General features: G+C 38.9%; 2 protein-coding genes and 1 pseudogene across 2 annotated transcripts; 2 read left to right on the top strand and 1 right to left on the bottom strand.

The window, feature by feature from the left end:
- Nucleotides 1–10,213: 10,213 nt before the first annotated feature.
- LOC122138326 lies at nucleotides 10,214–11,240 on the bottom strand (annotated as a pseudogene).
- Nucleotides 11,241–14,385: 3,145 nt separating this feature from the next.
- LOC122138121 (fucose-1-phosphate guanylyltransferase-like) lies at nucleotides 14,386–15,160 on the top strand. The gene is made up of 3 exons (XM_042728957.1): nucleotides 14,386–14,486; nucleotides 14,734–14,901; nucleotides 14,982–15,160. Exons 1-3 carry the CDS (start codon nucleotides 14,411–14,413, stop codon nucleotides 15,143–15,145), a joined length of 408 nt encoding a protein of 135 aa, XP_042584891.1. The 5' UTR covers nucleotides 14,386–14,410; the 3' UTR covers nucleotides 15,146–15,160.
- A 1,052-nt stretch (nucleotides 15,161–16,212) lies between these two features.
- LOC109094079 (serine/threonine-protein kinase TNNI3K-like) lies at nucleotides 16,213–22,595 on the top strand. The gene is made up of 7 exons (XM_042730409.1): nucleotides 16,213–16,299; nucleotides 20,020–20,125; nucleotides 20,606–20,662; nucleotides 20,982–21,074; nucleotides 21,144–21,201; nucleotides 21,277–21,471; nucleotides 22,249–22,595. The coding sequence occupies exons 1-7, from the start codon at nucleotides 16,213–16,215 to the stop codon at nucleotides 22,415–22,417; spliced, it is 765 nt and encodes a 254-aa protein (XP_042586343.1). The 3' UTR covers nucleotides 22,418–22,595.
- Nucleotides 22,596–26,492: the final 3,897 nt, after the last annotated feature.

The following is a 26,492-nucleotide window of genomic DNA, read 5'->3' as shown; positions in this document are numbered from 1 at the left end:
ATAATTTAGCGGATCTTTTATAACGTACTGCAGCTCACAATGAAAATATACATGAATATAAGAGTAGACTTGCTGTGAGTCAACACACGGTTACCTTACTTCCTTCCCAGTTTCTGTTGGAGGTCCGTTTTCCTGACCCGTAATGAAAGGTTCTCGTGGGCTATTGCGCGCTTACATATTGCATTAAGCGGCACACTGATTATTTGATGTCATTGTTCGTTCACTTTGTAATGCTTTCACACTTTCAGGTACTGGGTCCCTCTAGGGAACAACTTAGGATGAGCGTATATGTTCTTACATATCTCTTAATAGCTGATTGACTGTGCACAGTTTATTCTCATGACCACATAAAACGATTTAAGCTTATTAATCGCTAGGCACGTCGTTTTCACAGACAAAAGGCTTTGTTTTCTGTATATAATCTCTCAAGGTGTGCACCTATAATTGGAATTTGATATGGCAATTCTCACAGCTTTGGATGATCCATCCCCAATAATTTTCTTGGTGTTTTAAAGGATCTTCGTGAGTTTATTACATTTACACTAATTATTTTTATTCATACGTAGGCCTGTAATCTCTTAGGCTCTGCAGCACTTGGCACAGTCATTCCCAAAAGAATTTTCTTAGATTATAAAACGTTGCAAGTGTTCAGACATTTCAAGCTGATTTTTTTTTTCACTTGCACCTTGTGGACGGACCTCTTTTGAAGCTGACTGGAGATTTCTGTGGCTTATGGAAACGATGTTAAAACGCATCACTGGTGCGATAGACATGCATTTGAAAAACACAGCAAGTGTGTGTGATGAGTCCTGTGGAGGATGTACGACAGATTAACCTTGTCTATGAGTAGTCATGCAGCGATTTTGTGTATACGCTAGTAACACCCACTTTATAAGGCAGGGCATTAGTGGTTGACTGTAAAAGAGCTATTTTTCTGACCTCCCTGATGCTCCGTTCACGACAGATGCTATTCTCGGCACATCCTAATGGGGCATGCTAATCGGCACCAATCATATGGCACGCAAATGGCGGCGTTAAACAATGGTGAAGTTGCATTCCAAGCAGAGCCGTAGTCATGGCAACAGTCAGGAGGGCCCAGGGGATCCCATGCCGCTGGAAGCAGCCGCGACAGGTTGATTTCTGAGGGAAACGGGGGAGAAGGGAGTGTTATCAGGAACCAAATAATGAGAGGCAGGTGAAGTAGATGCAGCGCAGAATAGGGGTGGCCTGCCAGTCGCCATGTGGCATAGAAACTAGCGGTGGTTGATCCGGGGCTCGCGGGATTGGTGGCGCGGCAGGGCGTGGTGCTCAAGCTGACTTGGGACGTGCCGTACGTGGCCTGTGGCCTGTCTGGTACGGTTTTGAATGCAACGACCACATTATTTTTGTTGTGATTGTTGTGTATTTTTTTACCTCTGTCAATGATGGATGGTTAAAACTATTCCAGCGTAATGTTAAAAACTAGAAGAAGTACTCTTGGTAGGTGAGTATGATTTTTTGCAGAGGCTGAAGATGCAGTTTCTTTCATGTACACACCCTCCACACCATATGGCTTTTGTAGACTAAGTTGTCATTTAGACATCGCAGATGGATGGGAGTGCTGTGCAGTTTGGGACTGAGATTTCCATCCTAGGTCTGGGAAGAATACGAGCACGTAAGTTGCACAGGCGATGCCTCCGAGGGTGCCGCACGAAACGCCTTGTAGTAGCAGTTGGCATTGGAGTTTTTATTCGTGGAGTGCATGGATGTTGTATTAGAGGGAATTAAAATGGCGAAAAGCGATTTCAGGCTTGAGGAAGTTGTTGGCTGTTAAACCTCTGATGTAGCAGCACGGGGAGGTAGGCGCAGAGTGGTGTTGGGTTGGGTGAGCAGCTTTACCAGTGGGCTTCCCTTAATGGGTGTCTGTAGACCAGGAGCCTGAGTTGCTAGGCACTTGTTTGTTTTCTCACTTCATCCTGGTAGGATGGAAGTCTCAGTTCTGTTGTCCTTGCTTTGCGCAGGGGGATGGAGGGTTAAGTGGTGTTGGGCTTTGCAGTATGACCACTGGTTTGTAGACATGCTTCTGCCTTTGTATGTGCATACAACATTGCTAAATAATTATGTATATTTTGCTTTCCTTGTTCAGCAGCTGTGTAGTCAGAGCTTGCTGTGGGTGCAATCCCAGCCCTCAGTGAATACATTCACTTTGGAACACCATGGAGAGACACCACATACAGCGAACTAGTTATGTTGAAATTGACAACAAAAGTTTTTTGTTTATTATATAAGATAATGATGCTGATGTTGTGTTCTAGAGGGGCTGCGACGAGGTTGTAGAACATTACCATGCGCAAAGTCAAACGCCTGAGCTGTTTAACATGACCAGCAGTGGAGGTGTGTGGGAGGAGCATCTAGCTACTATTTAGTCGTAGATAGTTTGCAACAAAGCAATTTTAATTATGTGAAAGCAAAACATCTACTTTTAATTATAAACATGCATGAATTTGTGTTATTGACTAATCATCGAAAAACAGACTTCTTCGGCATTTCACTTGCTCCGTAACGTGGGTGTTAACCTCTTAGTAATTGGGGAGTTTATACTAGAACATATACTGTAATATTTAATAATTTAGTTCCATATGTGGGCAACTATACTGCTTATATTTTTCAAAATAAATTGCATATCTGATGTAAAAGTGTGATGACGAATATTGATAGAAATAGTGACAAAAAAATATTATAGCAATCAAGACAAAAAACTGCACGTTGCACGTTTAGTACACTGGTAGCCTTGAGATATCACCTAATAAGACGACAGCGTCAAGTAATTAAATGGGTGTAGAGGAAACGACATTTTGATACTTTCATAACTGTTTCACATATGGATGGACCACTTAACGTCTCTTTTGTTTGCCTAGTACTACATTCTCTATGAAATATGTATGTGATTGATTAAAGACGTTTTTTTGATGTTTTAGCATTTTTGGTGGGTAGAAAATTATACGTATCACCTATAGGATTTGAGTGCTTATTTGTACATCTATAAATATACTGGACTCTATATACTGTAGCAACAATATACCTTATCCTCAACATGTGCACATACATGTTTGCACATATTAAATGTGAATACACAATACAGTGATTCAAATATTTACACGAGCTCTCACACAGCACAGTACCCATATTTTCATCTAGCATGTACATCTATCTCTTCTGGTTTTCTGAATATAAAATTACATATATTATGATATAAAGTAATATATCTGTCGTATATATGTTTCAATATATGGAAAATAAATAATTCGCTAAATGTATTATTACAATATAGTTGTAATAATATTAACACAATAGTCTTATTGTGTATATTGGTGCAATATACAATAAATAATTTAAAATTTCATTGATTTAAAATATAAGGAAATATATTTTCTTTGCATACTGAGGGTATGCTGCAAATATTGTTTGAAACTTATGATAATGCAAATGGTTCACTCCTTTAATAAGCTGCGCTTCGGATTAATGCCTTCTTTTCTACATGAAGGACGGCTGATGAAGTGGGATTCTTGTTGTCTCAGGTGGGGATTTCGGGGAGCTGTGTGCAAGATCTCTTCAGTGACAGACAGTGGAAGGTCTGTCACACGCTTTCGCGTCCACTCTTTGTGGCCCGACGTACCGAGCAGGATGGAGGGTAAAAAAACACCACGGTCAAACTAATCAGACACACATTTTTTGTCAAAAAAGTTTTTCACACCCTTGAATCAGATCGTGTGAAAAAAGTTCTTGGGATTGTTCCAGGTCTTGTTATAGGTTGCAGATTGTCATCACGCGCAGTGTTTGGGTTGGCCACAGGGACAGCTGAGATGCAGGTGTGATTCCACGCACCAGGCAGGCAGAGCAGATGGAGTACAGGGCCTCGCAGCCGGAGCGCAGCAGGAGGAGGTGAGACTGATTCATGCAGAGATAATTAACGATCTTCTCAGCAGTGCGTGGCCCTCTCGATACAGGTGAGCGCGGGAGACAACTGCTCAGCGCATACTTTCTCCAGGTTGTTTTGTTTTTACTTGCAAGAGGACTTTGAAGAGAGGTCTCAGGAAGCAACTTTCCAACAGGAAATGCGTTCATGAATCAGAAGAGTGTTTGGAGTTTTTGATTTGAAGGGGTGTCATTCGGTTTGGTTTGGGTGTCTCTTCTATAACATGGCCGCCAACACTCATTTAAGCATATATATATGTGGCAGTAAACCTTCAACCCGTTTCACCTGTCGCTGACAAAGGATCACGTGGTTTGATGGTGTGGTTGTGAAGTAGTGTGTCGATATAAAATGACGGAAGATTGCAGTAGCTCTGATAGAGTGGTGCCTCTATCTGTTTGTCAGGGTTGATGTGAAGTGTCTAGGATTACCCAGGATGCCGTCGTGCCTGCAGAGGAGCGGACCTCGGGTAGGAAGAGTGTCGAGCTTGGTGCTCCCCGCCCCAGGAGTAATCACCAGGTCAGCACGTTTTGGGGTGGACAACGGTTGCATGGCCTGGATGGAGAATGTACCACCATACTGGCTTGCCAGGTGTACAGGGTCACTATTTTAGGCTAACAGTCAAACTCTGATGAGTAAAAAAAAAAATATTTAAAGCATACGCAAGAGAAATCAATGGTGTTTTCAGTGTGTCATACTCGATTATCTTATTCTTTCTAGGCGTTTGTGGTAAATGCTCACCGCCAACCTCTGCGGAGGCATAGACAGTGTTCCACTTTTCGTGGGCCGTCCCACATTGGAGGACAGACTGGTTTGAAGGCAAATGTAAACAATGCTTTTCAAAGAAAAGGTACATTATCAAGGCTAAGAAAATTTTGTGGCTTCTGGTATGGCTGGGGCAGTATAGTGGTTTACCATTTCAAACAACGTTTGAGGAGTTTCTGTTATTTTATAAAATAATTTAAGAAGTGGTTACTTTTATTCAGCAGGACACATGTAATTTGATCAATGACCAGTCAAGACTTTTTATAACATTTTAAGAAAACAAAGTCTTAAAAAAGATGCTGGTCTTTTGAACTTACTATTCTGAGAAGTAATAATCACAAAAAACAAAAAACAACTGCCGTACTGATCTCTGAAAATTCCTGCTTTTGCATCACAGGATAAATTATGTTTTTAGAAATATATTCAAACAGAAAACAGCCTGAGCGAGCCATAAGAGACCAAACCCAAACTTTTAACGGTTATATGTTAAAGATATAAAGTAAAAAAATATATATAATATTTATAACATTTTATATATTATTAATGCTATAAGATTTGTTTATCCTCTTTGTTTTTACTTGGATTATAGTATAGGCGTGTATGGATCAGTACCAACTACTATGTAGACTAAGGATTTTAAAAACAGTAATTGTTAGACTCTATATTATAACCAGTAAAAAGTCTGGTTTTATCACTTACGTCCATGAATCATGAAGCCTGATTTAATCTTTGAGCACACCTGAACAACTGGTAGTTTGTTGTGTGGCTATTTCAGTATGGCGTGGGAGTTGGTGCGGAGTCCGTAGCAGGGTGAGAGCCCCTGCGACACACTCAGACACTCTCTTCATACCTTTGTGGGTCTTGGACAGATGACAGGCAAATCCATGCACGTGCCAGGTAGACGAGCCTGAGTCCTGTGGTGAGCGATGTAACAGCCTGGAATCCCTCACATGGTGGAAAATAGCTTAACTTGTTGATGGAGTTTCAATGAGGGTTTGAAACTAACTGAATGCTGGATGTGCACGGCTGCTTTGCTTAATACTGAGTTATTAAAAGATATATTTATTATTTTAATAAAAATCGATTATCTCTCTGTATCTTGTCTTTTCAGGATGGTAAAAGAACGCTTTCAGGAAAGCCATAGGCAGAACGAAAAATCCGCTCTTTGACAGGTAGTATTCTGTAGGCGAGGTTATGGCCATAATCTTATGATACGAGTAGGCTATATGTTAAGCTCTGGCTGCATGTCATATTCAAAGTTTAACTTTAACAGCTCACAAATGCCTTGCATAGCAGACCAGCATGGGACACTAGATCACATGATATGCTCTCTCTTCTTCCAGGAAGTACATAAAATAATCCTGCAAACAAGCGAGGTTCCTGCTCTCGGTTCCCTGGGACCCAGGGTTGACGGTAAACCGATTGGTAAGTGGGATAACCCTGTTCTAGGTAGGGGCTAAATAAATCTCATGGTGTATTTGCTCAACATGCTCTGTTGGACCCATGTGGACTAAATCCATGTCTTGGCAGCATGTACCGCTCAGTTTTTACAATAAGGTGTTTCGGCACTGAAGATGTTGGCTGCCCCGGAGTAAACTGTGTCTTAACTTCATAGAAGAAACAAGGTTGGATAAGTTTTGTACACTTCAATTTCCATTTTGTCTTTGTGAGATTACATGTGTGACTTGTAGCTTCTAAAAATGTTGTAGATCCTTGAGGGAAGTTAATGAGGCTGAACGACATGTGTGGCCCATGCGTGGAGTTTATACACACTGGAGGAGAACCGTATGGTGTGCTTTAGGTGGGAGACTATGTGGCTGTGGCTTGCCGAGCATTGTGTTTCTGTTGACGGTCGGATTCTAAGGCGAAGGAAGGCATGGGACCATCCACTACAATTAGTCAAATGGATTTTATATATGAGTAAGGAGGAAATATTGAATTATGATAAGCACAGACATTTCACGCCATTTTTAGTGATAATAAGAACTTTGGAGTTTATCGTATTTACATTTTTTTATTAATTTTCTATTTCAAATAATGCCCTTCTTTTGGGATTTCTATTATCCCTTAGGCAAAGTACCATATTTCCAACAAAAAGATTAAAAAGTATATAAAAAGAGTAAGTACACATGTTTTCACACATTGATCATTTCTTGAGCACCTAATCACCGATATTATAATGTTTTTTGTTTGTTTTGGTGTTTTTTGTTTAAGATCATGTGACACTGTAAGACTTGCGAGTAAATTCAGCTTTGGCCCATCACAAGAATGTATTCACATTAAACCCCAATTAAAAAGCAAACAGTTATAGTTGTCATATTTCAAAATATTTGCTTGTTGTACTGTATTTTTGTTTAACATAATTGCAACCTTGGTGAATATGAACGCGAAACAGTAATCAAAGAACTTAAAGAAAAAAAAAAAAAAAAAAACTATTACTTTTAACAGACCATCATCCATAAAATCCATTTAAATCTATAAATGACACACGTTTGGGGGTTGGTTCCCACTTTTTTACTGCAAATGGTAAATTTAAATAAATGTTTACTTTTACAACGTGTCTTTTTTAGTTTATATCTTTACAGGTTCTTTGGCTAAATGGGGTGCTAGAATGGCGCAATAAATAAAATTAATCAGCGCACACCGTTTTCAAATGACTTGATTTAACATAGAACCGCATTATGATTATTAAACTTAACCATAATCAATATGCCGATAATACAGAGAAGTGTGAAGTGATAACTGACTCACATGAAGACGACCATCTACTCGATTGTCCAACACCCCATCACTGACTAAGGAGCAAAGTCCAGGACTTCATCCTCCTGGCCTCCAGGAGGCCGCCCCTTGTGATGTCTGGGTAAATCTTAAAACTTCTACAAAAACTTTTATAAGTGGTGTCTTGTGTATTTTCCAAGAACAAAATAATTATAACATCTTTAGTCAACTTTTAAGAGACCCCATTTTGATTGCCTGTGCGCTCTGTGACCTGGCCTGCATACCCTCGGCCCACTGAAGACTACAACAGAGGAGAGGTGCTGTGTGCTGCGGTTTCAGTATCTGGGAAGAGGAAAACTCTTTCACTAAAGTAATAACAGTACACAGAAAGCCCTATGGACACTTAATACTGAATGAGTGAAATGGGTCAATATATTCATAGAATTAACACGGCTTTAACATGTTACAGCTCTTTACAACTGAAATAATGTGCATGTACATTAGAGCCAATAACATTGTTTATAACCTCATGTTTTAAAAAACTGCCTTAGAGTGGACCAGGTGCTTGTGCCATGTAGGTGGTTCACGTACTTGAAGGTTAAGTGCATTTGGTTTTACCTTGCGTTATGGTATTTCATTTCTCGTCCAGATTTCTTACTACCAACCAGGGCCCACCTCCTGGCGTGCTGCCTAGATCTCCATCCTGACATCGCTGGGCTTTCCTTTCCTCCAGTTTCTACGACAACCTTGCCTCATGTAGTGCTTTTTCTGGATGCTAATAAAGACAACCTTGCTTCCCCTGCCCACCTCCACCCTTGTTAGAAAGCGGAATTTCGAGCAAATCTATTCTCTTCAGAAATTAGGTTTTGGCTTCTTAAAAAATGGTTTATGGTCCCAGATATATATGGATGACAGACATTCACATTTGAGTTTAGTATATTAAGATACATGAACTTTAGGTACAATAAACGCTTATTTTCTAACTATACACTACTCCAGAAAATAAGAAGGCACAGAACTGTCACTTTCTCGGGAATGTGGATCCTATGATACAAACTCCCAGCTAAAGGGACATCACTATACACTAGTTACCTCTAAAGGGTAACAATGTTATTACACTCTTAGATACCGCCCCCTGTGGCAGTTTGTAACTTTTTTGAATTATAAAAAGTGCATTAGCATTGGTTATCAGGGAAGTTCTTTTTTGTGTTTTAAACTCTGTATATATAATATATAAATATATACAGAAATTATTTTGTAATGTCACCCTGGAATGAATATTAAAGGGATACTCCACCCCAAAATAGAGAATGTTGTATTATTACATCACTCTAACCCCATGTTGTTCCAACCCCCTAAAAGCTTCGTGTCTTCAGAATACAGGTTTTCAGATAATTTGGATGAAAAACCGGCGGCTTGTGACTGGTCCCCATAAGACTGCTAAGAAAAATACAACTGTCAAGGTCCATAAAATATGAAAAGACATTCTGTCAGAATAGTCCCCCGCCTGCCAGCGCAGTGGTTTCAAATCCGTAACATTATGACATCGTCGACAGAATCCTATTTTGTATCGCAGAAAACAATAAAAGAACGACTTTATATCAATATTATCCCTTTGTCACCAGTCTCCTCTTTGTCCTCGTCCATATCACCTATTAGGCTGCGTATGCAAACTACACGTTAGAACCAGCACATCCTTGTTGGCAAGTCTGATACAGCCAGAGCATTATGCCAGCCTACGGTGGAGATGTAGAGGACACAGGAGAACGAAAGCTTTTACGGGGTTGGAACGGATCATGGGGGTAAAGTGATTAATGATCAAATTATGTTTTGGGTTGGATTCTGCCTTTTAATAATTCTTTAAAAATGATTAAATACTTCTCGTTTTTTTTTAATTTTTAGATATTTCACCTTTTAAGACTACGAATTTAGGATCATGTGCACTATTGTAAAACTCCTCTACAGACTTCCACGTCCAGCAGGGACTAGCCGTATATCGCGTGTTGTTGTGTCCTTCTCAATGACTCAAATTACTCAAAATAAAACTAATGAACTTCAAATGGGTGGCAAAGTCGAAAAATATTATATGTGGTACTTCCTGGGACAATCACGTTGTGCAGTAGATTTTCAGTCTAGTTATGGTGGATGTTAGACTATCCCTTTTTAATGTAAGGCCAGAACAATGCCTTGATTTTCACACTGCTGATCTCATTGGACAACGGACCTTTTTAAATAAATACTGTTACATGTAGCAATTAGTGTAAGCTCATCTTTATTCAACGTCAAGCTTAAACTTGCCTTGTCATTTAAAGATCATTTTATAGGTCCCTCCTGTTTTATAACCATACAACTGTTGAGGTGAGAAATTAGAAAACATATTGTTGATTTTTGAGTCAGTTCTCCTACTAAAACATGCCATTTCAGTTAATCTTTCTTAAGTTCTTATGTAAAAGAGTTGTAATATTGACCCATAGTAATGTGAAGTTACTTGTTATGTAAAGTTGGGGTGGCTACTAGTTTTCTTAATACTTTGTGCCTGAAGGATGGGGGTGGTTGTTTATTAGGGGGAGTTTTTTTTTTTGGATTCGCAGTTATGCAATATGTTGGATTTTGAAAAAGAGGACGCAGATGTCCTATAATATAATCTTTGCAGACAATCTTCTGGTAAGTACTGTAATATAATTAGTAGATAAATACTATAGCGCCGTATATTCTTCTTCTTGTTGTAAACTACTGTCCACAAAGGGGTTCTAACAACCAATAATGTAACATTTTCTGTTAACCGAAAGTTTGATAAACACATTCATGCATTTTATTGCTGGTTACCACGTTTCCATGTGTGTGGTATCTAAGCATGGCCCTCGCTAAAGAGTTGTGCGTTGGCTGAAACTGCAACCATCTCTTGCTCTCTGATCCTCATCCTCTTCTCTTCCAAAAACTGGGCATGTTGTCTGACGGTGCATGATGGATGTCCTGCTCCAGTTTGGCTCTCTGTAGAGTAAGAGTTTTTCTCCATATCCACCCTTTCCCGCTCCTGCAAGCCAGACGTAACTTCCTGTCCTGTAAGCTTCTCTAAAGATGTCCTCTGTGACCCTTGGCTACTTCACGGTCAATCTGGCGGCTCAGTTACCTTCTCTGCAAGGTGTTTCTGCATTTTGGCTTTATCAAATGCTTGATGGACTCTTTCAATGACTTTGAAGGGGGTGAGGCTGATTTTGTCATGGCATAAACCAATCAGAATCGTACTTCCCCTGCAATAATGGCAGAAGAGGTCGCGTTGGTGGATCCGGCCTCTGAGTGAAGAGAAATGGCTGGATGGCCCTCGCGCACGTCCTGTCCGCAGCTTTACGGGACCACAACATATCACACAGTGGCTCACTCTGGTGGACCAAAGCTTTTAGGTCCCAAAACACGAAAGGTTCCTTCTTCAGTTTCTTCATTACAGAGATCACAAATTCACATCTGATATCTAAGCAGAACAGAGAAGCATTCAGTGAATCAAATCAGTTCTCTCAGAGAGCTAACTAAAGTCAAAAACTTCTGCTTGTACCTTGGTCAAGTGTGTTTTAGATGGGCCTTAGATTCTCAGACTCTGGACTGCACTGAGGAGGGTTGTTTGTATGGTGCTTTTCAATTACTTGTTGACGGTCATTTGATTTTATACTTGCAGCTAGTTCCTGTATACCGTGGGTGGCAAAGTGACAAACGTTAAGTGAAGAGTCTACATTTAAATACACCCTAAAAATTATAAAATGCAAAAAATTCAATGCAATGCACCTTTTTTACCAAAATTATTACATGCCATTGTGGCAAGTAAAAAAAAAACTAGTTTATTCCATTTAAAACCTCAAGTTGCTAAATATTATTCTAATGAGTTTTTGCTGGGACAGTATAAATGCCTTTTAATATAACCTTAATATGTTATGAACTAAAATTCTAATTTCTGTGTTAACTGATTCTCTCTTAAAAAATGTAGTTGTAGAAACTTAATTTAAAAGTCTTGTAATTTTTTTGGCCAGTAGAGTTCTAGTTCCCAGCAGGCTTTGCAGAGGACTAGATAAGAAAAAATGGGAGTAAGCAAAATTGAAAGTATTTTTTTTTTTTTTAAGGAGAAAGACCCTCATACTGCTTAATGCTATTATATTTGACATTTAAAAGCACTTTCAAGTAGTTTTTATATCGGTTTTTGGTCGATTACATTTCATGCTGAAGAGTAGGATCGCATGAATGTAAGTAGCAATGACTTGTTCCTCACAACGCACTTTTTGGTTGAACATAATTTTCATTTACAATTTGGTTAGACGTACAAAGATTTCATCCAAAACGTTACATTATTATTTATTTTTTTGAGCCAACACATTATTTTTTTAGAGTGTACAGTGTTTTATTTTTAAACTGTCACATTACCTCTGCATAGCCAGTTTGCATCAGCTTATCAAGGTTCACATGAAGTCTTTGGATCTCTTTATTTCTCTCTTCATTTTCCTTTGGCTGAGAAACATATAACTATATATTAGAATACTGTACATGAGCATTTCAAATAACCTAAATGCTATTTTTTTCATATTTTAGATTTTATATATATATATTATAATTATATATATATATATATATATATTATAGATATATATATATATAAGATGTATATATTGTTACAAAACATTTCTATTTAAATTAAATTATGTTCTTTAAACATTCTATTCATCAAAGAATCCTGAAAAAAGCAGCACTGTTTTCAACAATAATAAGAAATGTTTCTTGAACGTCAAATCAACGTATTAGAATGATTTCTGAAGGATCATGTGACACTGAGGACTGGAATAATGGCTGCTGAAAATTCAGCTTTGCCATAATACATCTTAAAATATATTAAGATAGACAATATTTATTATTTTAAATTGTAATAATGTTTCACAATTTTACTGTTTTTATTGTCTTTTTGATCAAATAAATGATAATATATAACATGTAAAAAAATTACTGAACCCAAACCTCTGAATTGTAACATATATCAGTCAAATATAGTACATACTTGTTGCGGGTGGTCATCTGTGTCTTCCTCCATGGTTTTCTGAGACTGGGATTGTACCTGGTCATTTTCTGTGCTCAAAGGCGATGGAAATGAATGGTTTCTCAGACGTTATCGGTTTCTTGTACTGTGCAAAGCCTGTCAATGAAAAATCTTCTTAAAAACAAACATCCCAATAATATCTTTATCAAAGTAACTGTTTTGTAACTTTATATGTATAAAATACAAATAGCAAACGATTGCCTAGCAATATCCAAATATAATAAAAGCAGGATCTTTACCAAGGCTTGTTCCTAATTAAACTGACCTCGAATCCCAGCGCTGTTAATAATTGTAATGGCAATAACATCCGGAAGCCTGTTTATCTCTAAATTATTTTTAATGCCCGCTTTCATCTCTGTCTCAAATGAATCCTGAGGAAAAAAAAGAAAACATCAAAATATATTTAGTTTTTGCACTTAGACATCATGCAGTAAACACAACAAACTCACAAGAAAGACCAAGATAACTAATGGGAGGCACTAACCGACGTTTAACGATGGGTACAAACTGACACAAAAGTGTTGATTCATAGGCTTTGAATCGAATAGAAAGGAAAGAGACCAGTTTTGAATAGTTTCCTCATCCGAGAGATAACAAAAGTTGTCCAAGGCCTTCACTGACCATATACTGTTGACCAGACGGTGTCTGTAAGCTCTTCTTTATAACTTTGGGAAGGGCGGGGTTCAATAGAGAGTACAAATAAGCTTCAGGTTTAAACCGCCAGACAATCGTTATAGTGTTCCAATTTGAACATGTTTTGTCGTGTAAGATTAGAAGGTTGCATTCTTTCAGATGACTCCCACCGCGAATCATCAGGGAGTAGAGACAATCTGTGAATGAAAGAGCGACTGATAGTGATTTCGTCCTCATAAAAGCCGAAATCAAATATTCCATGGCAACACATGAAATGAATACCTGATTTCCTTTCAGATCCAGACTTCACCAAGCAGAGTGCATTCCATCCAAATGCGTCGATCCTGAATCGAAAAGTTGTCAGCCAGAAAGCAAATTCGCAGTGGGGCTCTGTCCTGCAAGATCCAATCTGAATCACGACTCTTTAAAAACAAGCTGCTCAATCTGACCATCAGAATGTCCCTTCAGCGCTTTGCTCCCCTCTCCTGATTTCCAGTAGCCATGCTCCAGTATCAGACACTGAGAGCAGTTTATCCAAATAGGCCCAGTATCCCTCCAGAGAAACCAGTTTCCACATCTTTGTGAAATTCATCTCTTCCATTTTTTTTGAAGAAAACATTGTTTTTATAATATATATATATCACAAAAACATCACTGAGTAGGACTACTGTCAACAGTACATGATTTGATAGTAAATATCCTAATATATATTTGGACATATATTTCTAAACTGAAACAAACAAAAAAAATCTGGTATTCTCAGTCCTGCCGTTTTGTTTGTTCTACTTACCATTGTTTTTGTGGCCTTCCTTTGTGTTGGCCGAGTGATTCCAAAGATAAAAGTTGCTATGACCCAAACAAATTTGCTGGAAATACAGAGGCTCCGCCAAACATTTTCTTATAAACCCACTCACACCCACTTTACACAATAAAGCGAATACTGCCTTTGTGTGGCTGTAGGTTGAAAAATTATAAATAATTAATTCAGTTTAATGTATATTACTCTATGAAGAGTAATTATGTATGTTAACAGACCACACGTCCAGGAGTTTGTTTTGTCACGTGACTGGAACCCGGAAGTACTTATGTGAACACAAGGTTACGGGACGTCAATCTAAACGGTTTTAAGAATTTTTTTGCCAAACGCCAAATAACTGATCATTGTCGCACATGTTTCCTTACATCTGTTATCTGATGTCCTGTTGTTGGTTCATATTTGTGGTTGTATAAAAAGTGTCAGATACTTGTCGTGATTTAGACTCCTGATTCTCATGATGGCAGAGCGCGTTAACATCCATCTGCAAAAATCCACCAAGGACAAACTTGAAAAATTCAAACAGATAAGAGGTAAAGCTTCCGTTACGTCTTTAAACTTTTCTGCTTTTACAGCTGCTTGACTTGTTGAGTGCTGAGATTGCTGCTGAGCGATCACGAGCCATGGTATTTACTACATAGTTCAGTCACTTACTACATGTCCAAATAAACATTTTCTATACTTTTTGTTGCTGAGAATATTCACTTGCTTGACATTTGCTGCTCGTTAGGGTTTCTATAACTATAAAAGGAGTAAAAGTTGTTTATTTCCCATCCACAGGTAAAGAAGTTCAGTCTGATGAATTCTGGGATCTCGTGGTCATCACTGCAGTGGATGAAGACCAGAGGTCTGCTTATGAAATTCAGATCACTGACAAACTGGAGAGGAAAGAACTGCCTCTCGGCATCAGATATCATGTGTTTGCAGATCCTCCAGGATGCAAGATTGGTGAGATATATAAAAATATATATTTGAAAATTGTATTTAATGTACATTTTTAAGAGATGTTTCTTCATCTGAATATACAGGTAATGGTGGATCAACTTTACATTCACTGCAGTGTCTACATGATAAATATGGCAAGTCACTGTCAGGATTTAAAGTCATCCTTATCCATGCAGGTATTGTATTAATCTATATAATATTCATCAAACCTCATTCATGCATTTTGTTTATTGTTAATGAGCTGTAATGTACTATTCAAAAGTTTGGGTCAGAAAGTTTTTACATGTTTTTAAAAGAAATTCTTTCTCCCCGGCGCATTTATTATTAAAAAAGTAAAAATAACTAAAAGAAAAAATACCTGTGACACTTTTACTTTCAAAAAATTTTTATTTTATTTTTATTTATATATAATTTTAATATTATATATATAATAAAATAATTTTTAAAAAACCCAAAAAACCCACCACACAACCCCCCACACACACACACAAATATATATTTTAGTTTTTTTTGTTTTTTAATGTAAATTAATTTTCCTTTTTTAAAAAATAAATTTAGGTCCAAAACCTTGATGTTAAAAAGAGTAAAAAATTTTTAAAATCAACCCTGAATGTAACGGAAGCTGAAAGGCCCGGATGTGGATATTCAGTTTTTGGTTCTATCGAATTCGGCCAGTGTTTGGATGAGCTCCGTGTCTAAGGGTTTTTGTAAAACCCGGGTGGGGAGCCTTAATAGTCACGCTGCTGGTGTAAGGCATGAACAAAAAAACAGCAATTTTTAATGAAATCTTGGTATTTTAAATTTGTATCTTTTGTTCAATACTTATTTTTTCTATGCATTTTTTTTTACAAAACGGAGGTTCAGTCAACGTTTGCCCCGTGCCGGGCCCCGGGTAAAAAACCCGTGTTTCCCCCGGGGGAAACCCCTTTTTACAAATGTGGAGCCAAAATTTCATGTAGTTTGATTCCCCGCACCAAAGCCGGGGGTGTGGTTTCCCCGTGCGAGATAAGACTCACAGTGTTTTGACCCAAAAGAAGTGGTTTTTGATAGTCCGGTTTTTGCCCCTTTGCCCATCCCTCCCCTCTCTCTATTGGTACCCCATGGGGTTTTTGTTCCGAACCTGCAGGAAGCCAGAATTTTTGGTATGGAATCAAAGCTCTAAATTCTGCCAAACCAAGCGTCGAAAAGGTTTTAAAGCAAGCGTTGAAAAAGGGAAGAGAGGAGTTTTGTTTACACTGACAGCATTCTATTTTGATTACGGGGCTGCCCTGACCCCCTGCCTTGTTCCCTGAAATCACCCCCTGCATGCGAACGATGCTTATGGGACTTTCTTCAAGCCCTGGGGCGAAGACTACTGTGGATTACACGGAAAACACTGCCAACGTCAAAAAGAAGGAAACGGTCTCGTTGAGATTCGCAGAAAGATTTTCCCATCATCTCAAAGGCACGGCAACTCAACCGTCATCCTGTTGAACAACTCAATTTTATCATGTCGGCACCCACAGAGGAATACTTGTTCCCTTCACTGCTGCCCCCTGTCCTCAGAGCAGAACTCGGCCTGCTCTCTGCGCCTTCAGTGTGTGTGACTTGGAGCCATCGGAGAAAACTAGAGTTTGCGTGTCGCACAGCTCCTGCATCCCAGTGGTGAGCATGTCCCAGGGCAGTGTTGTGGAATACTCCAGACTGGATGCTAGAGTTAAAGTCGGAAGTAGATCTATCTCAGCGGCTGCTGGATGGCACCGATCTGACAGTGCCAAGTGACACCTTCTACACCTTTGTCTGTAAACCTGGATGGAAAAACAGGTTTTGTGACTGTGGTTTTTGGTGTGAAGATGATCTGAAGAAAGTGTATCCATCCTGCTCATATGAAAGCACTGAGTTTGTTTAAAGGGTTTAAACTGGAGGACTGTGTTGGGCTCTGGGGTTTGTTTTCCTGAGAAGGTCAGGTTCTCAGGAGACACATCTATGTGTGTTTGTGGAACGCCTGCATTTTCCCAGTGTTCTCCAATCTAAAGGATTCATTTGTGATGTCACTGGGGATGCTGAAGGCACTGGATAGTGGAACCAATTTCACACTACCAAAAAAAACCACACTTACCTCATTACAAGAAACTCTGCAGAACAAGAACCGGAGGAAATGCGAAATTTAGGGAAAGAACTTTATGAAGACATTCTTAGGGGTTTAATTTTAAATAAATTCGGTCTGATCGTGTGTGTGTGTAAATGATCAATTATTTCTTTGCGTTTGCTGCTCAGTCCTACGAATTTGCCACCTTGTAAAATACATACAAAATAAATTCCAAAAATTTTATGAGTGAGTTTGTACAAATTAGCCACCTTGTCAAAATGAATCAGGGTTGACCATGTTTATAAAATCTTAAATTGCCCATAAAACACTATAGAAATACCAAAGACAGTGCAAAATGCGTATGGTGGAATAATCCCTCCTTCTGAATAAAAGAGCCAAACGGCAATTAGTAAAGTCCTGTGTTGCTGCAGCTGCCATTAAGAGCTTCGGTTTTCCAAAAGAAACAGTGTCCTGAAAACACACATCACACTGGCTGGGCCAGTCTGGATTATAAGTCATTGCCAATGGTTAAGAATTTGACTCCTAAACCCCAAGGTTGTGGGTTCGAGTCTCGGACCGGCAAAACCACGACTGAGGTGCCTTTGAGCAGGCACTGAACCCCCAACTGCTCTCCGGCACCGCAGCATAAATGGCTGCCCACTGCTCCGGGTGTGGGGTTCACGGTGTGTGGTGTGCACTTTGGATGGTTAAATGCAGAGCACGAATTCTGACTAAGGGTCACCATAAATTGGCTGTATGTCACGTCACTTTCATTTTTTTTTCACAAGCTTTTTATTGTTGCTGATTAAAAATTTTTTTAATGTCAGGTGGAAAGCGTTTTTAAGTTTTCGGATTCCCCTCTTTGAGTTGATAGGACTTGCATGCCCAAAATACTCCCCTTTTAGGCTTTGAAAATTGGTGTGAGTAAACTTATGTTGCTAATTATATTTGTATCCAATAATTCGTGACACTAATTCAAAAGGGTTGTCCCAAACCCCTAGTCTTTTTTTTTTTTTTTTTTTTTGTTTATTTTTTTGTTTTTTTTTGCCTTTTTTAAATAAAGGAAAGTGAGGGGGGAGGAGAGAGAGGTGGGAAGATTAGGAAAAGTGCACAAGCGGAGTCAACCGTGATGCCGAAGCGTAACAACACTATTTGGTGCGTGCCCCGGGGGCTATTTGCGCCGCATCAGTGTTTTCAGTTAAATTTTTTTTTTGTTTTTTTTTTTCCGGGATGTTTATTTTTTAAATTTTTTGTTGGATAAATTTAAAATTTTTGTGTGTGCAGAGTTTTCCCTTTTACAATGTTTAAATTTTTTATCTACGGGAGATTTTCACAAAACACCAATAAGGCTGTGAAGTCCAACATGGCGAAACCCTCATAGAAAATTTCTTTTAATTTTTCCCCATTTTTTCGTTTTCAAAAAAATTTCTTATATTTTTGTGGAAATTGTAATTTTTTTTTCAGTAAGTTTTTTTTATTTTATTTTTTTTTTTTTTCAATTTTACTACATGGAATGCACCTTTTTAAAAGAAAAAATTAAAAAAAAAAATCTTACTGTTTTGATTGGTATACAATTCCTTTATAAAACCAGAGTCATCTGTTTTAGGCACATCCAATTTTAGAAGCGAAAAAGAGAAATAAATGAGTCTTTTGCAAAATTTGTCGAAGAGAGAAATCCCGTGGGGTTCACCTGTAACGTACAGATCCTTAGAGAGGGCATGTCATTGTTGTACCGTTCCACACCCAGGCTGATGTTTTTTTCAGGGTCGGATCCCTTTCGGGCCTTCTTATTGTGCCAAAACATTTTTTTACCACTGCTGGAAATTTCCCCCAACAACTTGGGGACAAAGTTTAAACCCAAACCCAAACTAGGGAATTAAATCAAGACCCCTCAAACCTGACAGTAAACATTTAAATTTTTCTTGGCTTTTGATTTTGTTCGGGTTTTTTCATTCAGCTGAGTTAATAACAATTTTTCAGTCTTTTAACCCTTTTTGAATTTACGGTCTTTTCTGCAGTGATAATGATTGTTTTTTTTTAAATTGGATTATCATTCCTGTTGGGTCTTTATTCAACGTTTTTCTTTTGATGGTGGAAAAAAAAAAGTGGTGAGACTATGCTGTTGAATTTAAAAGACTGGAGGAAGCTTGAAAATGAAGGAGGAGATTTTAAGGAAACCAAAGATGTTTTCAGGTGAACTAAGTTTGTTAGCCTCTTTTGTAGTGTCATTTTTAGTGTTTAAAAATGGCTAATTGTGGACTTCTATTTATAAACAACTGAGGAAAAAAAGAAACGGAAGATCTGTTTTTTTGTTTTGATACACTAAATGGCTTAAAAAAATCTGAATTACGCACAGAGGGGGGCGTCCCTGCTGCACTCTGCTGCATGGGGGAGGGAGAGCTAAAACAGGCAAAATTATCTGCTATAATTCAATGATTTATTTGGGAAAATATACTCACCCCCCTTTTCCTCAAGGTTGCTGTTTTCCCCCCAACCAGGGTTATGTCAAATTCTAAGATGAGTGTTCTTCACCCCTCTGCACATTGCAGCTTACTTTGGCCACATTGCAGGTTTTTTTTTTTTTTTTTTTTTTTTTACTTTAAACCGTTCCCTTCCGGCTTGAGACATCTATTAAGAGTATTTATAAATTTTTCATCTGTTCCGATGAAGAAACATCTCATCTACTCTTAGATCTAGACCTGGGTAAGTACATTTTCGGCATGTTTACATTTTTGGGTGAACTATTCTTTTAAAGCCTATCCTCCTATACAGTTAATGCTCAAGACAACGAGGACCTGTTTCCCTTCATTTCTGCTCTCGATTTGGACACCAAGAGGTTGTCCGTTTACTTCTGCAGGACACCTTTGACATACAGCTGCACTCTGTCAACATCTATGGTGACACACATCTCTACCTGTGAGTTCACCTGAGAAATGAATCACACATAACACAAGGTGGCAGTAAACTCAACAAATGCTAAAGTGGAATTAAATAATCTGAAACTGGAGAGCAGTTTTAAAGTATTGTGATTTGAGTCTCATATTCCCCATCAGAGCCTCTACAAAAGGAAGCTTGAAGTGGTGCAGGAAATTATTCAGTTGTCAGGCACAGAGAGTCTGTCTAAGGAGAACATATCTTCAGTGAGACAGCTTTTCACAGGTAAGATGGATCTATCTATCTCACATTTAATACACACTCACACACACACAGAGACATGCATATATATATATATATATAATATATATATATATATATATATATATATATATATATATATGAAGTCAGAGAATGTCTAAAATGACAGAAAATAGGAATGCTGTTCTTGATCTCTTACATTTTCTAATTATACATGACAGGTAAAAGCCTTGATTTTTGATATGTGTGACTGACAAATATACATTTTACTATATATTTACTATATATATGTGTGTGCATGTTCATTTTAGGCCATGATGCCATTGTTACTCTGCTGAAACACTACAAACCACCTCAGGATGGTTCACCCTGCAATGAATATTCTCAACCAGGAGGGGTATAAGACACTCTCCACATGTAGCCTGACAGATTTGTACTGTGAATTAGCTGGTTGGACAAATCTGTTGCTGCTGTGAATTATTTTGTTGTTGTTTTCTGTTGCAGATGGATCTTATGTTTCTGTTCCTTCTCCCCTGGGAAAGATCAAAAGTATGACTAAAGGTAAAGCACACACACTTAGCTGACTCCATGAATCACTGTTGCTATGATACTCTTTTTATGTGCTGAAATACTGCTACCCACAGTCACCAAAACCTTCTGAGAGTCAGTGAGTCAGAAACTCCAAACATCCTCCCACTGCGTAATTGCTACAGTTTAAGCCTTTAAGTTTGTATCTGTCACAGACATTTCAAATAACGTGAACCAATCTTTCATGACTCATGGGCATATGTCAACAACATAAACTGATTAGAATTTCATATAATGATTGATGTGAAGGTATCAAACAAACAAACTACTGTTTACTCTCTTTTCTCTTTAGAGAAGGCAGATGTGCTTCTCCTGAGAGCAAGTCTTCCATCAAATTTCCACCTTCAACTTTCTGAACTGGAGTTTAAGGAGATTATTGGATCAGATATGTCAATTCAATGATAAATATTAGTCCCCCAGTAAAACCTAATCCACTAAAACACTGCAACTATAGGCTCCTTTGGAAAGGTCTACAAAAGAAGGTGCCGCAATAAGATAGTTGCAGTTAAACGGTAAGAGCTTTTTACTAGATTTTCCTTATTGTCCACGTCATGTATACAAAGTGATCTGCCATAACCTTTCCACAGGTACCGCGCAAATACATACTGCTCAAAGTCAGATACAAGTATGTTCTGTTGGGAGGTGTCCATTCTGTGTTGTCTCAACCACCCCTGTGTGATCCAGTTTGTGGGAGCATGTTTGGACGACCCCAGTCAGTTTGCCATTGTAACCCAATATGTGGCCGGAGGATCACTGTTCTCATTGTTACACGAGCAGAAGAGGTTATTTTAAGAATACTATGTTTATATGTGTATGTGTTTACACTACTGTTCAAGAGAAATGTATAGCATTTTTCATTTATAATATTACAAAAGATTCCTATTTCAAATAAATGCTGCTGATTCATCAAACAGTCTTAAAAAATGTATGTTTCCTCAAAAATATTAAGCAGCACTGTTTTCAACATCGATCATAATAAGAAATGTTTCTTGAGCACCAAATAATCATATTAGAATGATTAAAAAACCACCATTACAATGAAAAAAAAAAACCGAATTAATAACTAAAAACAACCCAAAAACAAAAGTATAATGTATATTGTATAATTTATAACAAACATTATGTATATATAATGCAGCTCTAGGGTGTTGATTGAGAGTGTTGATTGAGAGTGTTGGGGGTGGGGGTGGGGGGGGGGTTGAATTGCAATGTTTTATGAAAGTGGGTGGTTAGTGTTGCAATTCCCATTTCCACAGTAACAGCAACTTTTCTAATTGGTGGAACTCAACGTTAAGGTCATGAATAGGCCCATTTACAAAAAAGTTGGACTAGACTGAAAGTCCTGACTAGAACGTAACTATAAGAGAAAGAAATCTGAAGCAATCTAGGATCTGTTTTTAGGACCTGCATCAATTCCACTAAGCTTCTGATTTCTACTTAGTGCTCCATATGCAGTTTAAGGTGATCATCATCTCATTGATCTGTTTGAGTTGGAATGATGGGTTTGTGTATTGATCAGCGGTGAGGAGGAGGTGTTCACTTGATGTCTTTACATCCAGAATCATCGATCTGCAGTCCAAGCTCATCATTGCCATTGATGTAGCCAAGGGCATGGAGTATCTGCACAATCAGACCCAACCAATCATTCACAGAGACCTCAACAGGTTAGTCACCATCATCATCATCATCATCATCATCATCATCATCATCACATGCTTCGTTCAGTAATCATGGTGTTTCTCTGTCCATTTGTGTAAACCGTCCTATTACATGGTAGGCAGCAGGATGAAATGTGGCATTCTGAGCTCTTTGTTTTAAACCTCCTTTCATCCAATGATATCTTTTTCAGTCATAATATTCTACTGTATGAAGATGGACATGCTGTGGTGGCTGATTTTGGATGCGTTTAGCATTGCACCGGAACTAAGTCTTACCTCAGTCTATTTTGTATATGGCTAGAGCCAAAAACCAGTTAAGTCAAATTTAAAGATGCATTCAAAATCCACATTATGCTTGGACCAAAAAGAGCCACAGAGAGAAGCTTTAGGATTTTAAAAAAATGGGGAAGAGGTATGATTTTCTCAGTCCACTAAATCAGATCTGACCATCTGGATTTCTTTTATTGCAGATAGTCAGTTTTTCCAGCTAGGATGTTCACTGGATCAATTTAAAAATGTACTGATATCAGTCAATGGCTTCAATTACTGTAGTCATAAAAGGAAGCCAAAATGGGACAGAAAAACAAAAATACTAAGACATAGAAATTCCCTTATGTTTCAGATACTGATAATACTCATTTCAAAATGAAAAAAAAAAAAATGCATTTAATTAGAAAAAGGCACTTTTGATCTCCACAATTTATGTAATAGCCAAAATACTTCTTTTGTATTTCTGCAGAGTCTCGCTTCCCTGTTGTCTGTGGATAGGATAACATGACTAAACGAACCTGGGGTACATGCATTCCTGTGGTCTTGATTAATTCTGTCTATTAATTATCTTGCCTTAAAAAAGAGTAAATGCATTAATAATCTCTCTTTCAGCATATGCAAAATTGGATTTAGTACCTGCTACATTCTTGCAGTTTTGGCTCTACTTATCGCGTCATAATTAAATCCCGTCAGTGTAATACTGGGGAGTATGTGGTACCTCCTTTTTAGGGGATTCACAGGGCATTTTATAGAATCACGCATTGTTTTGTGTTCATCATTTGCTCTGTGCCACTCTACAGAACCTGTATTTAAGATGGCCCCAGAGGGATATTTTACTTAGTGTCTGCACGGTAGAAAGCGGACGTATTCAGCTATGCTCTCTCTGCCTGTAGGAGCTACTCCACAGGGGAGATTCCGATCACACATCTCAAACCCGGCACAGCACTGTGATACGAATACTGCCCCTTAATGCCCACTTTAGACTGGGTTATATGGTTTCATTTTCTCTGTATTTGGAACTTTTTATGGGTTTTCATCATCTTTATTTTCAAGCTGATTAGCAAAATATTGTAATAAAATACTAAACATGAAAATTTACTCACCCTCAGGCCATCCAAGATATAAATAGGGTTGTTTTGTGATTCAAATAGATTTGGAGAAATATTGCATTACTTGCTCACCAGTGGATCCTCTGCAGTGAATGGGTGCCGTCAGAAACAAACAGTCCAAAATAATCCACATGAATCCAGTCCAATTAACTTCTTGTGAATCTAAAAGCTGTGTTCATAATAAACAAATTTAGCATTAAGATGTTTTTTAACTTGAAACCATTTCTTTCACTGGGGGAAGTGTTACTTTAGAATATGGAGTTGTATTTTGGCCAGAAGCGACTGTTTAAATTTAAATTGCTTTAATAAGGGATTTGTTTATTACACACATGCAGCTTTTCACTTCATAAGATGTTAATTGATGGACTTGAGTGATGTGGATTATTATGATATTTTTATCAGCTGTTTGGACTCTCATTCTGACGGCACTCATTCACTGCAGAGGATCTACTGGTATGCTAGTGATGTAATCAAAATTCCCAAACCTGTTTCTGGATGAACTACACACACAAGTTCATTTTCATTTTCTGGGTTGAACTATTCCTTTAAAGTAGTAAAGAGATATTGAACACAGATGAAAATATAATATTGTTTCAATTAACATTGCTGCTGCATGAGTAGCGTGAATGTCTTCCCAGAGGTGAGTGACCCACATCCATCCCAAAACATACCTCCAGAAAAAGAACATAGGTTTATCAAGGAGTATACGTTACACCTACTTTAAATGAATGTAAATCTATTTTTTTTTTTTTTCTCAAAATCAAATAGGAAATTAAGAAAGCCTGGTTGCTTTTCCATCAGTTTAAACAATACTAACGTTCTAGTTGTTTGGTTTCTAGGTAAAGAGGTGAGATAAACCACTCTTTTAGATTACCCAGAATCTCTGTAGCTCAGGGCAAGTGGTATTTCCTATTTCTCTGCTTGAGCATCCAGTTGCTGTGCCGCCTACCGTGGTTCAGCGAGCACACAACCTGTGCCAGGTGTTAAGTGCGTCTTATATAATGGCGTCTCTGGCAATGGCCCTCTTTGCTGGTCCCTCAGTTGTGGGGCTGGAACTGTGTCAAGCGTGCTTATTAGGAAATGTGCCCTGGTACCAAGTGCAGCTTGACACTATTCCCCCGTGAGCACAGAGTTTCTTTTGCTGAGCAACACTTTTAAAAGAGCCCAGGATGCTAACAGCTTCTGTAATGTTGCTTTCATGTAGTGTCGCTTACAGAGATGAACAAGATTCAGTTTTAAATCACCGCTTTAAATATTTTTTAAAAACATGACTTTTCTAGTTAAATACTCTTCCTGTACTCTTCAGCAGGTCCTTACGTTCCAGCTCCTCTCAGTGCAGTCACCAGTAACCCTTAGGAAATCATATCTGATATGCAGATTTGCTGGCCAAGAAAACATTTTCTACTATTATCAAAAGTTGAAAAACAGTTAGAAGGCATACTATATTTATGGAAACCTTTTAAGCACATAAAACAACGAGGATTCTTTTTTTATACCAAAGCAATGCATTGCAAAATTTCCCTTTTTAATACATGTACTGCTTAAGAGGTTTTTTGTTTTTTTTTAAAACCAATAATTTCATCGTTGGTGCATCTATTTTGTAATTCATGTTGGTTTTGTGTGGTCTCTTTCTCGATGAAGTATCTGTGTCTGTTTTTGAAGTCGTCACTCTGAATGATGCTTAGCAGGATCAGAGAGTCCTCTTCGAGCAGCAGCCTGATTGGATAGCCAAAAGTTATTTCCTGTACTTCAAAACCATGCCTCTCTGATGAAATTCCCATATTTTGTACTCGCCCCCCCCCCCCCCCCCCCCCTCCCCCCCCCCCCACCAACCGGCCCCCCCCCCGCACAAAAACCACGTGGCAGTTCAGAGTCGCACCTTACCCCCCCCCCCTCCCCACACACACCCACACCCACAAATCTAAAACAACAACACCCACCCACACCGGCACATGTCCAACCCCCCCCCCCACCCCCCCCCCCCCCCCCCCCCCCCCCCCCCCCCACCCCCCCACCCCCCCCCCACCACCACACCCAACACACAACACCAAACCCCCCACACACACACCGCCCCCCCCCCCCCCCACCACCCTCAACCAACAAAACCCCCCCCTCTCCTCCCACCCCCCTTCCCCCCCCTTACCCCCACCCCCCCACCCCACACATCCCACCCCCCCCCCCACCCTACACCCTCACCCACACAACAACACCAAAAAAAAAAAAAAAAAAAAACAAACAAAACACAACCCCCCCCCCCCCCCCCCCCCCCCCCCACCACCCCCCACCCCGCACCCCTAGACCCACCACCCCACAAAAAAACCCCCCACCCCCCCCCCACCCCCCCAAAACAAAAAAAAAAAAAACACCCCCCAACACACCCCCATCCTCCCCCCCGCACAAAGCTGACACACCCATAAAAAACTCAACGGGAAACAATATCTTTCTCTCACCAACAACCCCCCACCCACAACCACACACCCCCCCCTCCCACCCAAAAAGAAAAAAAAAAGAAAAAAAACCCACCACCCCCCACACACACCCCCCCCCCCACCCATATTAATTTACATTGTTATTCTGGTGTCAAGTACGGATCATATTTCTATGTGTGTTCAGCAATGTCTCCAGCCTCCAGTAACAGCAGTGGTTCTCTTTCCGGCCATCATACCTCCACTGACTGCCTGGTAGCACGTGGGAGTCCCTGGACTAAGTCCACGTAGTGTGCCCTTCGATTTTGCGTTTTGAGTAAGCAGAGTTAAAAGAGTTAAG

Source organism: Cyprinus carpio, chromosome B8 (genome assembly GCF_018340385.1).
Source record: "Cyprinus carpio isolate SPL01 chromosome B8, ASM1834038v1, whole genome shotgun sequence".
NCBI lineage: Eukaryota > Metazoa > Chordata > Actinopteri > Cypriniformes > Cyprinidae > Cyprinus > Cyprinus carpio.
Note: the sequence above shows the minus strand (reverse complement) of the source record. Positions and strands in the feature narration are given on the sequence as shown.

What these genes read in the sequence shown, in the direction of transcription:
- LOC122138121 (XM_042728957.1), top strand. Translation starts at nt 14,411, where the DNA reads ATGATGGCAGAGCGCGTTAACATCCATCTGCAAAAATCCACCAAGGAC. An exon ending in AAAATTCAAACAGATAAGAG is followed by an intron (nt 14,487 to 14,733) that starts GTAAAGCTTCCG and finishes TCCCATCCACAG; the next exon opens with GTAAAGAAGTTCAGTCTGAT. An exon ending in TCCTCCAGGATGCAAGATTG is followed by an intron (nt 14,902 to 14,981) that starts GTGAGATATATA and finishes CTGAATATACAG; the next exon opens with GTAATGGTGGATCAACTTTA.
- LOC109094079 (XM_042730409.1), top strand. Translation starts at nt 16,213, where the DNA reads ATGCTTATGGGACTTTCTTCAAGCCCTGGGGCGAAGACTACTGTGGAT. An exon ending in ACGTCAAAAAGAAGGAAACG is followed by an intron (nt 16,300 to 20,019) that starts GTCTCGTTGAGA and finishes ATTCCCCATCAG; the next exon opens with AGCCTCTACAAAAGGAAGCT. An exon ending in AAGATAGTTGCAGTTAAACG is followed by an intron (nt 21,202 to 21,276) that starts GTAAGAGCTTTT and finishes ACCTTTCCACAG; the next exon opens with GTACCGCGCAAATACATACT.